General features: G+C 38.2%; 1 protein-coding gene and 1 pseudogene across 1 annotated transcript in view; both read right to left on the reverse strand.

Moving 5' to 3' along the window:
* Positions 1-8,327, reverse strand: part of LOC144971276 (PGAP2-interacting protein-like) — a 28,987-nt gene extending 20,660 nt beyond the window's left edge. The window contains exons 1-6 of the mRNA XM_078911886.1: positions 8,161-8,327; positions 5,981-6,141; positions 5,147-5,298; positions 4,493-4,647; positions 1,250-1,430; positions 863-1,005 (exon numbers count right to left, since the gene is read on the reverse strand). Coding sequence (XP_078768012.1) covers positions 863-1,005; positions 1,250-1,430; positions 4,493-4,647; positions 5,147-5,298; positions 5,981-6,141; positions 8,161-8,221 — 853 coding nt within the window. The 5' untranslated portion in view covers positions 8,222-8,327. The remainder of the gene's footprint in view (positions 1-862; positions 1,006-1,249; positions 1,431-4,492; positions 4,648-5,146; positions 5,299-5,980; positions 6,142-8,160) is intronic.
* A 1,369-nt stretch (positions 8,328-9,696) lies between these two features.
* On the reverse strand, positions 9,697-12,056 carry LOC144971849 (uncharacterized; annotated as a pseudogene).
* Between the last annotated feature and the right edge of the window lie 2,121 nt (positions 12,057-14,177).

Here is a 14,177-nt window from a genome sequence, read left to right on the forward strand (position 1 = left end):
GGAGGAGGATCAGAAGGAGGAGGATCAGAAGGAGGAGGAGGAGGAACATGAGGAGGAGGAGGAGGAGGATCAGGAGGAGGAGGAGGATCAGGAGGAGGAGGAGGATCAGGAGGAGGATCAGGAGGAGGAGGAGGAGAGAAGAAGAAGAAGAAGAAGAAGAAGAAGAGAGAAGAAGAAGAAGAAGAAGAAGAAGAAGAAGAAGAAGAAGAAGAAGAAGAAGAAGAAGAAAAAAGAAGAAGAAGAAGAAGAAGAAGAAGAAGAAGAAGAAGAAGAAGAAGAAGAAGAAGAGAAGAGAGAAGGAGAGAAGAGGAGAGGAGGAGGAGGAGGAGGAGAGGAGGAGGAGGAGGAGGAGGAGGAGGAGGAGGAGGAGGAGGAGGAGGAGGAGGAGGAGGAGGAGGAGGAGGAAGAAGAAGAAGAAGAAGAAGAAGAAGAAGAAGAAGAAGAAGAAGAAGAAGAAGAAGAAGAAGAAGAAGAAGAAGAAAAGGAAAATAATAATCATAGTAATAATAACTCTGATAATAATAACAATGGAGCTAAGGTCACATGAATGCAAAACAAAATACATTTAAAGGATATTGTACAAGCGATGGAAAAATTCTAACAATTTTTGAAATATTTAAAGACACTTAAAGAGGTGTGATTTATTAGCATATAGATTATTATAATAATTATGATAATTATGATCATTATTATTATCATCATTATCCTCATCACGATCATCATTATTATTATCAACAGTATCAGCATCATCATCGTCGTCGTCATAGTCATCATCATCATCATTATCAATATTAGTTTCCACTAAGACCTTGGTTACTGAGTGTACAATGTGGAGAGGATTAGCCATCATTTATTTTCTTACCCATAAAAGCAATGTAGGGATTTTCGATGAAGAGGAGAATAAAAGTGGAACATGACAAGACTACTGTAGTAAATAAATCACAGTAGTTTGAACTTTTCACTCCAACAACAGACCCAGCGGCAGCTGTTAATAAAACAAATGCTCTGCAACAGACAATAAAAATAAGATAATAATAAAATAATTGTGAGATGATGATGATGGTGATGATGGTGATGATGATGATAATGATAATGAAGATGGTGAAGACAAGAAGGAAAAGGGAGATAAAACCAACTCTGGCATACTTGTAAGAGTGTGATGAAAAGTAAGCATGGAAAAAAAAATTAGCCAATTCATTTTCAATTTACTCAAAATAAGTAAATAACTATTCTATATGTATATACGAACCCTGATGGAAGAGGCAAGGGGCCAGTATCTGGGTAGCCCTTAACAGTCCATCGTGTCACAACAGAAACCTCTCCACATAGTAAATGGGTCAAGAAGAATAAACTGCCTAACCCCATGCCACAAGGAATCCAGTGATAAATCCACTTCTGAGGTTTGAATGCTGGTTCTAGCTCACTGTTGACTGAAATGATGTATATAACAATGAATCTAATAATTATCATATTTATGCACTATTGCACGGCACAATTTATTTTTTTTTCTCTGAGCAAAGGAACTGGATGCATGATACAATGAAATAGCATTAATACATCCAATTCAAATTTTTTTAAAAACTGAATCTTGGTATGGTGATGTCCACTAAATGTACACAAAGCGCTTTTCATGAAGTCTCAAGCATATTGCAACATCTAACTTGTAAGACTTTTTTTCCACAGAGACAAAATTGATAGCAGCTAGGTACTCAATTTACACCCGAATATGGTATGAGAATATGAGTAAAAAGCCTTCTTTAAGGTATCAACTTTACAATGCCCACAGTGAGACTCAAACCATAGGCCTACTGATCAGAAGCTAAGTGTCTTACCACAAGACAACAAAGCTGCATCAATGTATATATCAAAAGTAATTAGAAATGTCAAAGTTCTTTTAAGATCATCCGAATAGTCAGAATACCACAAGGCAGATGTTCCACAACAGTAGGACTAAATATGAAAAAACATGCTAACCAGCCAAAAGTTTATTTAAAATTTCACCTTCTGCAATAATAATAATAACAATAATAATAATAATAATAATAATAATAATAATAATAATAATAATAATAATAATAATTGAACTTCATGTCCAAAGAAATGGAAATTCATTCTGATTCACATTATGCTTATATAAAAATACAATTACAGTATAGTGGACATATACACACCCCACACTCACGTAGGCTATATACACATGCACACAAAACCACACACAAAATAAACAGTAGACTCTTGAATGTAACTCATCAATCAAGTAGAAACAGACATTACTTCATAGCAGAGAAGAAAACATGAAGAGAAAATAACCAAACAAATAATCATAAGATGACGACAGCGGTGATGATGATCATGACTACTACTGGACAATGATGATTATGATGACAATGATGCTGATGGTGATGATGATGAAGTTGACGATGACTATCATCTTCATCATTAAAAAAATAGCATATCCTATGTAGGCAAACTAGTTACACACTTATTTGAATTTTTTCGTTGCTACAAACTATTTAATACAAACTATTTAACACTTAAATTATTTATGAGTAAAACAATTTGGCCAAAACATATTGACAACAATTCTCATCTACTGAGTCAGTAAAGCTAAATGAAAAAGAAGAGATTCAACGATGATTATCAGTAAGAAATTCCAGACATCGTAAATCTCATACATCCTAGAATTAAAGAATGTTCCCTTGATCAGTATTTTAAAATCTTTAGAATAAAAATGTGACAATTCAAATGTTTCTCAAATCATGTTAACATTGTTCTTTTGTTAATTGACAGTTGTTGAAACCATGTATTTATACAGTTTGAGCCATAAGTGTTTAAAGCAAGATTATTTTGTACTACAGGGCCAGAAAATAATTGAGAAAAACTTATTATTAAGATTATAACATTATTTCCTTTCATTATTTATTTGTATATTTTAATATTGTACCTACTTCTAATGCTGTTCTTTCTAATGACTAATTATCTTATAATCAACTCATTCTACAGGTCAAACATACTGGCTTAGCATTTTGTTCAAAATTTCATCTACAGAGACCCATTCTAGATCTTCGAAAAAAGGGGAAAAATGACTGAAAAGCAGGAAATAGTGCACAACAAGTAGAATTTCATATAAATTGGCCTTCACTGATATTGCACCTTGCTCAAGTCTGGTCTTCTTGGCAGCTTTGTAGTCTGCTCCTCAAATTTCCTCTTAGTGAGAAGTTCAAATGTCTTCAATGAAGTTAATCCCAGCTTCATACTTCTAGTCTGCTCTCCCGCCTGCTTCTCCTTAAGTGACTTCTCATAGTAAGAAAGGACAGACTTCGTGTTCTGAATTAGAAAGGGATCAACTCTGTCATGGAAATGGTCAGCTTTATGGAAGTATTGAAGAGAAGACTGTCCAGATGCCTTCAATCTATATTTAATAGCCTGCATTGCACTGTACGCTGAGATATCCATGTTGAAAGATTTTCTGTGGATAATGTCCCCCCATGGCACTGAAAGAACTTTCAACTTGAGGGCCATGAAAGCATGCATGTTAGACCTGCTGGTGCCTTTTCAGGGTAACAGGATATTTAGCCTTCAGTCCCCACCAATACCCATCAATCCTGCAACTATCAAACACAGGCACAGAACTGTCCAGCTGAAGTCAACAAATTTCCATATCATAAGCATCCCTCTCAGCAGTTGTGAGCACATTGGTGACTAAATCTGGCATATGTAGGAGATTCTTCAAACAGCGAGCTTTGCCTATTTTCCTTGGATCTAAAAATAGAGAGTTGTTGAGAGGCATCTTTGCCTGAAACACTTTTGACATGCAAAATATGCAGACCTGCCACGAAGTACCAAAATAAATCAGGGCCAAATAAGAGAAAAATCAGGATCTGAGAGAAAAAAACAAGAACAAGGAAATTGTCAATAACCTTACCAATGCAATGCTGAGGAGGCAGTTGAGAGTCAATCAAACACACATGCATGCCAACATACAAAACAAACACACAAATACACTCTGCCAAAATTAATTAGATGGGACAATAGTCGGCAATACACAATAATACTACCAATTGGGGGTCTTTGACCCCACATATCGAAGGCAACATATAAAAACACCTCAGTCATTGACCGTACTTGGTTAAATAATATAATATGCTTCCTAAGGCTAAGGGGTTTTCCACTGAGGACCTAGTGGTGCTGTGCTGGCCAACGAAACGATGATAGCGGATGATTTTGCCAGCTTTCGAGAGGATATCGGAATTCCACTATGTACGGAAGAATGGGGTCTCTGATCTATTGTAATAAGAACAGTATATATCAAATTCACATCTTCTCTAAATAATTTTTTTTAAATGTAATCAATAATAAAAACGAACAACCAAATAACAAAAAGGAAAAAAGAAAATATGAACATTATTTTTAAATTGAGTAATATTTAAAACTACCCTAATCAATCATTTCAAACTTTTCCCCTGTATCATTAAAAAATATCATGACATACCATCGAAAACATCAGCCCCAATAGAGATGACAACAAATGCAATAACCATGCTGTTAGTAGAATTATTTACCCACAAGGGATTGATAGTGGTGAACCAGATACGGCTTGCCAACACTCCATGGAGGCCAATCACCAAACCTCTGAATGTTCTATATCTGTAATATAAGCATGAAGTAAAAGAATAGAATTAACAATTTAAATCAACAGGGCAAATAGGACCATTAAAATTTAGACCTCAATTGAATTCCAAGCATTCTTGTGATTCATAAAATTCTTAATCTTTGCTTTTTTTTTAAAATGAAGAAAATGTTTGCCCAAACTCTGTTTTTTGTTCCTTTTTTTTTTTTCAATTTCAATCAGTTTCTTTGTTTATCTTTCAGCTATTTCCATCGTATTGTTTTGATAATTTTCAAAGTCATGATATGTTTTTTCATTATATTCTTTTTCTCCAAAAGCAAATATTGATAAATATAAATGAAAGGTAAATGTTTCTTAAGTCCAAATCTCTGAGAGGCATTAGAAAAACAAACAAACCAAAAACATAAATAAAATGTAAGTTGCTCACATTAAAAGCATTGACGGGCTACTTATAAAGGGGATGTGAAAATGAATTAGGAAAAAATGCAGATGATAATTAATTTTCATCAATAACACCTTATCCATCGATCAGAACTCCAAAGTGTGACAGTCAAAATCAGCATTGAAACACTTGCCCCAATGGACAAGATAATGAGTCGCAGCAATGTAGAAGATGCTTGGAAGGAGGCAAGAGTTCCAATTGTCAACAAACGCAGACATACCAAAACCTGAATTAAAAAATAGCAACAGCAACACATGACTTCTACGTCTTCCTGCGAATTAACTTATAATCATTAGAACGATACACACACACACACACACTCTCTCTCTCTCTCTCTCTCCCTCCCTCCCTCTCTCTCTCTCTCTCTCTCTCTCTCTCTCTCTCTCTCTCTCTCTCTCTCTCTCTCTCTCTCTCTCTCTCTCTCTCTCTCTCCTGATGAAGATGAAAAAAAGTTAATATTAAATGGGTTGTTTTGTTTTGTTTAATTATGTAAGAGCCATTTCCCATTTTTTGTGTCCAAATATACAGTCAAGTGATCTGTTGAGAATAATGGAGTACTTATATCAATTTGATGCTTGTGCACTGACATTATCCAGTAGAGAAGAGGCAAGCCTTGCACTCTTATCTGAGCTGACACATTTTCTTCCCAACTAAGCATCTTTTAACCTCCAAGTAAATTTAAATTTGAAGGAAATATCGGTTTCCTATATCCAAATAATAACAGCCATTTTAAAAAAAACATTTCCAGTATAATATTTTTGTATTCCACAGCTCTTCGGCTTGATCATCTATCTAAAACTATCGCTTTTTAATGGTTCTGAATGACCACTATGCCATTATGATCAAATTCACCTGTATTTTCACTTCCATTTTCTTATTGTAAGAGGATATTAGATTTTGCAACTTACTTTTTTATTTTGCATGAGATTCAACAGCCCTGGAATGAGCAACAGTAATGGAGAAAGCCATGCTACAGCAAATGCTTCATATCCAGAAATTTCCAATTCATTCAGAGGATAAAACCATATCATGGGAGCAAGAGCTTGGAAAATACTCCAGAATATGAAACCTGAAATAAAAGTATAATGAAGAGAGAATGTGATACACTATGTGATAGATGAGAAAGTGAATAGATATTATATATATAAATATATGCATTTGTCAAATTCGGTGATGAAAATCCTTCCTGCAAGTTGAAGTGCTTTATTATGTCATTTTCTCCGTCATCATCACAGCCATTTAGAAATCAGAAGAGGCCAGTAGTGTCATGCTTCCAATCAATTGATCTGATGTCGCACAACATGCATGTAGTCTTCTATCCTTATGAATGGAATAAAGGACATACCACAAACATTGTTGCTTGATGGTACACCTTCTTGACATTCAAAAAAGGCGAGAGGTCGTATATCGATAAATGTCACCGGAAATAAGTCATCGTTATGGACACTGAAGTTTAATAAAAAATGAAAGCAGACTTGAAGCTCCTGTTTTTCGCCATTTTTCGTCAATTTCAAAACCACTACCACTTCCTACATCCGGATCAGCCATTTATTAAAGAATTAAACATCATCTGTTATTTGTACCAATTAAATCAGTTGAGATTTGACTTTTTTGTGAATTTTTTTTCTTACAGTAGGTACCACAAGAGACAATTTTTGAATATTTAAAATTGATTTTTCTTACTATATTCATAAAGCATTCTGATAGTCATGGAAAACACTTTTTAAATTTTAAAAATCCATACATAAATACGAAAATGAGAGCATAATACATTTTTGAAGAACTTAGAAAGGGAAATAATCTGTCCAAAACAAGCACCATACCGTTTTCAAAGAGCAATGTTGCAAAGTCTTAAGACATGGTGATAGGTTTGGGTTGTCAACTGACTTTTCCTCAGCAAGAAATATTATCCATGATCTAGTGGTGTTAAATATGTGATATATTTTTCCTCCTACCGACCACATTCTTTTCCATCGATCCCCTACCGCCCAAAGCCGAACCCCTACCGACCACCCGATCTTACCACCAACGGAACATTATTATGATGCACTACAATTTGATATACGTACATCTCAAATGAATGACCAGAAAAGCTGTACTGTAAATATCATTGTAAGTATACAGTAATTAAGAATATCATTTATTTATTTTTAAGAATAAGCTTCAAATTCTCGCTCAAGGCTCTTTACAATGTCTACCTGCCAAGGAAACATTAATTTAGTAACAATGATGAGGACAAGATATGACATGCAGATTTATTTTTTTAAACAAACATTAAATTGAAACAAATATCATCGAGCCCTTCCTCGTCACGCTGGCTGCCCGAGCATTGTTTTTTTTAAAAATGTAACCAGCGCTTGCACCAGCCGCAACTAATTCATATATAATATGTAAACAAAACAATACAGTGCATTATACCTATAACAGAGAGAAGATTTACAGGAAAAAAATATCATCTCCCAAAACTCTAACTAAACATTTGACTGTTTCCCTCCCAGCTAGGATATCCGGCTAGGGCCTGAACAAAATCAAGTAATCTCATTCCAAGACAAAGATAGAAAGCATGTTGGAAAACAGATAGAGGGGGATAGAAGTAGAAGACACAGTAAGTGAAAGTGCCTCCCTACCCACTATGATGGGAGTATGAGTATGAGTGTAGTCTGACAGTGTAGTCCTAGTATGGGCAAAAACAGAATTTCTTCTGAACTCTTCTTCTATTTCGGTTACATCCTCTGTCCACTGCCCCCTCCACGCCCCCCCCCCCACCCCCTTCCTACCGTGTTTGCGCACGCATATTGGAATTTGAGTCCGAATAGCCACGGGCCACGGGAGATTATTTAGACTCGAGTCCGAATTGCCACTTCATCTTCTTAATTATGAATGGATTTTCAAAATTTAAAGTGTTTTCCATGACTATCAGAGTGCTTTATGAAAATATGAAGAAAAATCAATTTTAAACATTTTCTAGTCTCTTGTGGTACCTATAGCATTTGAAAGTTGAGTCCGCTCAATCACAATCCAATTTGACTTTGAATTTGAATTTTTTTTCGAACCGATACTGATACGTTTTAGAGTTTTGTTTACTGACCATAAACTGCATCTTTATATATCAAACCCAGACTGTCTTTCAGACCAATCTCAGACCCCATTATTTCATGGATATAAATATAGAGGCTGACATTCCTTTATCAGTCCATGAGCTTGTTGATTGTAGCGGTCATTTTTGAGGTCCACGGTTGTAACCAACATTGTATTGGTTTCGTTTTCTGACTTTTGCCAGATCTTTTAGCCTTAATCAGCCATTAATAGTTCCCGAGGCACCGACTACCTATGTGTATTACAAATTTTTTTTCACGAATGGGGTGATAAGATCAGAAAACATTACTTGATGATAAAATATATCATGCTTTTTAGATTTGAAATAACAAGGAATATTTGCATTACTGGATGTTGGGGAAGGAAATTATGTAGCCGCAGTTTTGTGATTTATATTAACATATCTATTAAACATTGATATTCTAGCTGTCAATTCTATCTGGCTAAAAGGTTGACAGTTGACAGTCTTCTGTTGAAAATTACAAGATATGAAGTGAATAGAAAAGTGCCAGAAGACAATAGAGAATAAAAATTTTTTCGCGGCGGTGGTGGGGTTTGAACCTGCGACCTTATTGGTACGACAACTCCGCCTGGCAAATTTTTATTCTCTATTGTCTTCTGGCACTTTTCTATTCACTTCATATCTTGTTGTTACCAACATAAGTGCCTGCTCCACTCACTTTTCTGAATTAAAATTCACCCCATACACCGGAGCATACTCAATGTCTCAATCGTTTCTATGTTATATGTTTGTGTTGAGAATATTGGCTATTAAGCTTAACTGCTGGTCAAAATTATTCGCGATGGTGGTGTACGAACGAATCGGCGGTCTCAAGAAGTGGGTGAGAGAGGGATCTAGTAATGACTTTGAGTTTGAAACGAATATTTTTGTGTTCGTGGATAGCTCACACGGTAGAGCCACGCTCTCACCTCCTGCCAGGCGCGAAGTTGTCGTACCAATAAGGTCGCAGGTTCAAACCCCACCACCGCCGCGAAAAATTTTTATTCTCTATTGTCTTCTGGCACTTTTCTATTCACTTCATATCTTGTTGTTACCAACATAAGTGCCTGCTCCACTCACTTTTCTGTGTTGAAAATTAGAAACTCGTAAAAATTTAATTAATTAATTAATTAATCAATTAATTAATAATGATGATGATTGTGGTTTAATCTACGCGAAACAATCAAAATATGTCCTCTCTGTCGGCTTTTCCTATTGACAATCCATTTTTCTTATTTTGTTCAATTATCGTTTTCACATCGTTTGGTACCGAGTCCCACAAGCCATAAATTTACAAATCGTCCATTTCGGAGCCAAACTGCACGTTCCTGTCCCAACCCGTAGGCCTTATCCTTATCAATCGGCCAACTTTTTCCAATTTCATCTTCTGGCTCTGCTCTACGTGGATTCACTTCTAGGTCAGCCGAAATCTGTGCTGTCCTCAACGCCATCTTCCTCCAATCTCTGAATTTCACATTCTCTTTCTTCACCGTCACTTTCCTCCAATCTTTGAATGTCAAACGCCCATTATGGTCTGGTGATGTTCTCCACATTGTCTTCGCTTTCTCCTTCAACGACACTCCGTATATCCAACACGTGTTGTGGTATCAACATCAACATTGTGTAATCGAATTCACTGCAGTCACAGGACCCTTTTCCCACTTTGACTTTGACGTACATCTGGCATGAGGCGATTTAACCCAAACTCTCTCACTAACCTTGAATCTTCCACTCACCCTTTCACTGTCATTACTTGGAGCTTCATTCTCGACGGTCTGATGATCTTTCCACTCGTACTTATATATCGCCCAAAACGGCACAGTCTCCCCATCTATGCCATGCCAATACCAATAAACAGCCTCCACGGGTGAACTGTTTGCCCCTTCTGCCGATTAATTGTTCGAGGATGTCTCTCTACAATCCCATTGCCACTTGGTCGGTTGGCAGCCCTGAATGTTGCCTTCACTCTCCACCTTTCGAGTAACCGGCGCATGCAATCTGACCGAAATACAGTCCCATTGTCCATTAGAATTTCTTTCACAGTCCCCCCCCCCCCCCCCCTCTCTCTCTCTCTCTCTCTCTCTCTCTCTCTCTCTCTCCTCTCTCTCTCTCTCTCTCTCTCTCTCTCTCTCTCTCTCTCTCTCTCTCTCTCTCTCTCAAGAAACAGCTGACTTAATGTTGCAGTAACAAATTCCGCCGTCTCACATGTCCGTTTCTACCATATGGGAAATCTTCCCAGGCCACAACGATGGACAAGTACGGAATTTGGTGGTAATGAGTCACATCAATCGCCAACCTTTCCCAATCACCACAACCGCTGAGGTTTCCTCTCTCGTGAACGACAGGGGTAGGATCAATCGATTGGCATCATTCATATGTTCTTATTACTTTACAAACATCAGCCCTTCGTACTTGTGGAAAGACCTTTCTAGTAAGGAACAACGTTCGGTCAACACCTATGTGATGAACCTCATGCAGGGCCTTCAGGACTGGAGCAACAGAGGCAACTACACATTTTCCTTCTCCGTCTCCCTTCTTTCCTAAGTCGATCCATTCTTTCTTCACTTTCGTTAATTCAAACACCTTATTCCTTATCGACGGCACAAGCTGTATACACACATGAAGGTCAAATCCATCTATTAAACTCTTCAAAATAACCTAAACGTCTTTTGACGAGTAACTCAGCCGCTCCCTTCGTCTTCACCCTTTTCTCACCCGTCAACACAGTCTGCATCCATCCTTTCACTATTGCTGAGTCTGTCATTATTGTGATGCTTGTCACTCCCCACTTCAGTGCCAGATTGACCCCTTTCATTAGGGTACTGCCTCGAATTCAGCTACGTTGATGTGTTGGAAACTAGGACTTCATATACTATAGGCTAGATGTCGCTGGTTGGAAATCGTCTGTTTTTCACAACCACGCTGCGGGCTCTACCGCTTTATCTCCAATTTCTAATAAACCACCCAAGGCAATATTACTTGCACCACACCATACAATTCCAGTCTCTGACCTCAAAACTCGCCATATATCTCTCACGGGATCATCATCTTCATTCTTCGCAACACATCCTGTAGCATCTCAATTGCTCTTTTGTTGATTCCCTCATTGTCAATATGTGGAAAGCTAATCGGCCATTATCCGATTGTGGGGTGGCTTCGTGCGGCAGGCATCTATATAAAGGGATTAGCTGTGGGAATGAAATGGAACGATCGAGTCAACAAAAGAGCAATCGAGATGCTACAGGAAGTGTTGCGAAGAGTGAAGGATGATGATCCCGTGAGAAAAACATGGCGAGTTTTGAGGTCAGAGACTGGAATTGTATACTGTGATGCAAGTAATATTGTCTCACTCATAAATTCCCATCGTCAACTTTTTCCTCTTCTCTGGCAACACACTCGCTGGCTTTCACAACCCTGTCTCCGCATTCAGCAATTTTATTGTTATTTGATACATTTTCACTCATGGCCTTTTTGCTCACAAGAACTGCACTGCAGCTGCGACCGAATTCAATCTTTCCACTTCTGATTCTCACCCCCCCCCCCCTTTTATAACGTCCATTCAAATGATAACCTTCACATCACCAAGAGTCTGCTACAGTTGCATTCACCAACATCTCTGTCCCTTCTACTTCCAATCGCATATCTTGCTCAGCATAACTCGCCACCCGCGACCCGTCAAACGCAAATATATAGTCTCTTCCTTTACATTGTCCAGCTCCAGCCAACTCCGAACTAACCACCGTCGTCATACACCCTGTATCTATCAAATCCTTTACTCCTTTCCATTTGTCTGCATGAATTATAATTACTGGGAGAGGGTGTGGCCCTGTGTAACTGAGGTAACTGTTGGCGCACCAGTGATCCCCACTTCGTTTCCCTACACCCATCGTGGGCTCGGACTTGCGCAACGATTCTCTAGATGACCTTTTTTGTTGCACCTATAGATAGAACGTAGATGACGTCATTCAGGCCTTTGTTATTGTTTTTTGCCATCCGCGTTTGTGAGTAATGCTCACTGAAATGTATTAACCCGACTATAAACGTTCATGGACACACACAGTTTTGTGTGTTGGTCCGTTATACTTCCGTTATGAGCTTCTTAGCCAAGCGCATATTATCTATAGCACCGTACTTCTGTCACATTTTGGTCACGGCCCTTTTTCATGTGTGGCCCACCGCATGCGCAACGGAAACAACCACTAAACGTTTTTGTCTGCTCACCTAAGCTTCTTGTGAGGGTAGTGGTTCTCACTGCCGCTGCAACACACCTTTTGTTGGCAGTTAAAATTTGCGCCTTATTAAGCAAGTCCGCCATTTTCTACTTGCTGAAGCTCACACGATATTGCATCAGGAAACCCGTTAACAATAACAAAACACCGGAGGCCTTCCGAAAACTCCTACATCCACATTTTATAATGTTCTTGGGGGTTTGGGAGGAGGGGATATTTTTTTATAATGCCCCCCCCCCCCCCACACACACACACTAGAACATTATAATTAAAAAAAAAAAATACTGGGGTTGTAGGAGCTTTCGGAAGGCCTCCCCCGTGCAAAACACATCAACATGTTCACCCATCCATCTCTTTTCCACCATCTTTTTATGCGGTACAAACGGCCCGTCGATAAACGCCTTGATCAAATGCTGTTCAATAAGTACAACGCCAATGCATCTCTTTCCAGATACAACGGCAAGAAATGTTCCAACCTGCGCTATCTTAGCTACCAGTCTCACCTTCGTTATCCTGGCAATGATGTTATCCCATTAACATCTCTTATAGATGATAATGAATCACTTCATTAACATGTACTGCTGCCATAATCATATAATTTAATAAAAATGAAGTTCTGCCGAAACAGCTTGTGGTTTAATCTACGCGAAATAACCATCAAAATCAATCCTTTCTGCCGGCTTTTCCTCTTGCAAACCCATTTCCCCCCTTTCTTTTTGTTCAATGATCGTTTTCACACCCTCTAGCACCGAGTCCCACAATTGCGTGCACTTCAATTAACAAATTACAATGAGTGATGATGATGATGATGATGATGATGATGATAAGGAGGAGGAGGAGGAGGAGGAGGAGGAGAAGAAGGAGGAGGAGGAGAGGGGGAGGATGATAATAGTAAAAATGATTTTATATATATACATACATACGTACATACATCCATCCATCCATCCACCTATCCATCCATCCATACATACATACATACATACATACATACATACATACATACATACATACATACATACATACATACATACATACATACATACTGCTTCTGGCTGTGGTTTTTTATCTCCCATAGTGGGCAGGGAGTGGTAGTAGATAGTGAAGCCAAGGGAATGGAAGTGAATATCACCAAAACAGAATGCATGGTAATACAGAAAAACCCCGAAAACAACAACACCTGCAATATAACGATTCACGGCGAGCAACTTACCAACGTAGAAAGTTTTAAATACCTAGGTTCAATAGTGACAACAGATGGAAGATGTAACCGAGACATACGAGCAAGAATAACTCAAGCCAAACAGGCCTTCATGGACCTGGGAAACATTTTGAAAAACAAACAGATGTCGTTCGGGATTAGATTCCGAGTCTTGAAGTGCTACGTGTGGCCAATCTTGTTCTACGGATGCGAAAGCTGGACTACAAATGCAGAAACACAAAAGAACATTGAAGCTTTTGAAATGTGGTGCTTGAGAAGGATGCAGAGAATATCGTATACCGCACACAAAACGAACGAAGAAGTGCTAAAACAAACATACCAACAAAGGAAACTAATGCCCTTAATAATGGATCGACAAGTATCCTTTTTCGGACACATAGTAAGGAAAGATAAGAATGAATACCTGGCAAGTTGTGGAAAAATACCTGGTAAACGCGCCCGGGGGAGACAAAGAAAAACACTCATAGACCAACTGAAGGGCTTCACCAACCTAACAATCCAAGAGCTGTTTGAAAAAGCAAGAGACAGGGAGGAATGGAGAGAGATAATTCATGCAGTAT

This window comes from Berghia stephanieae, chromosome 4 (assembly GCF_034508935.2).
Source record: "Berghia stephanieae isolate SIO BIC M18660-M18661 chromosome 4, UCSD_Bste_1.3, whole genome shotgun sequence".
In the NCBI taxonomy this organism is placed as follows: domain Eukaryota; kingdom Metazoa; phylum Mollusca; class Gastropoda; order Nudibranchia; family Aeolidiidae; genus Berghia; species Berghia stephanieae.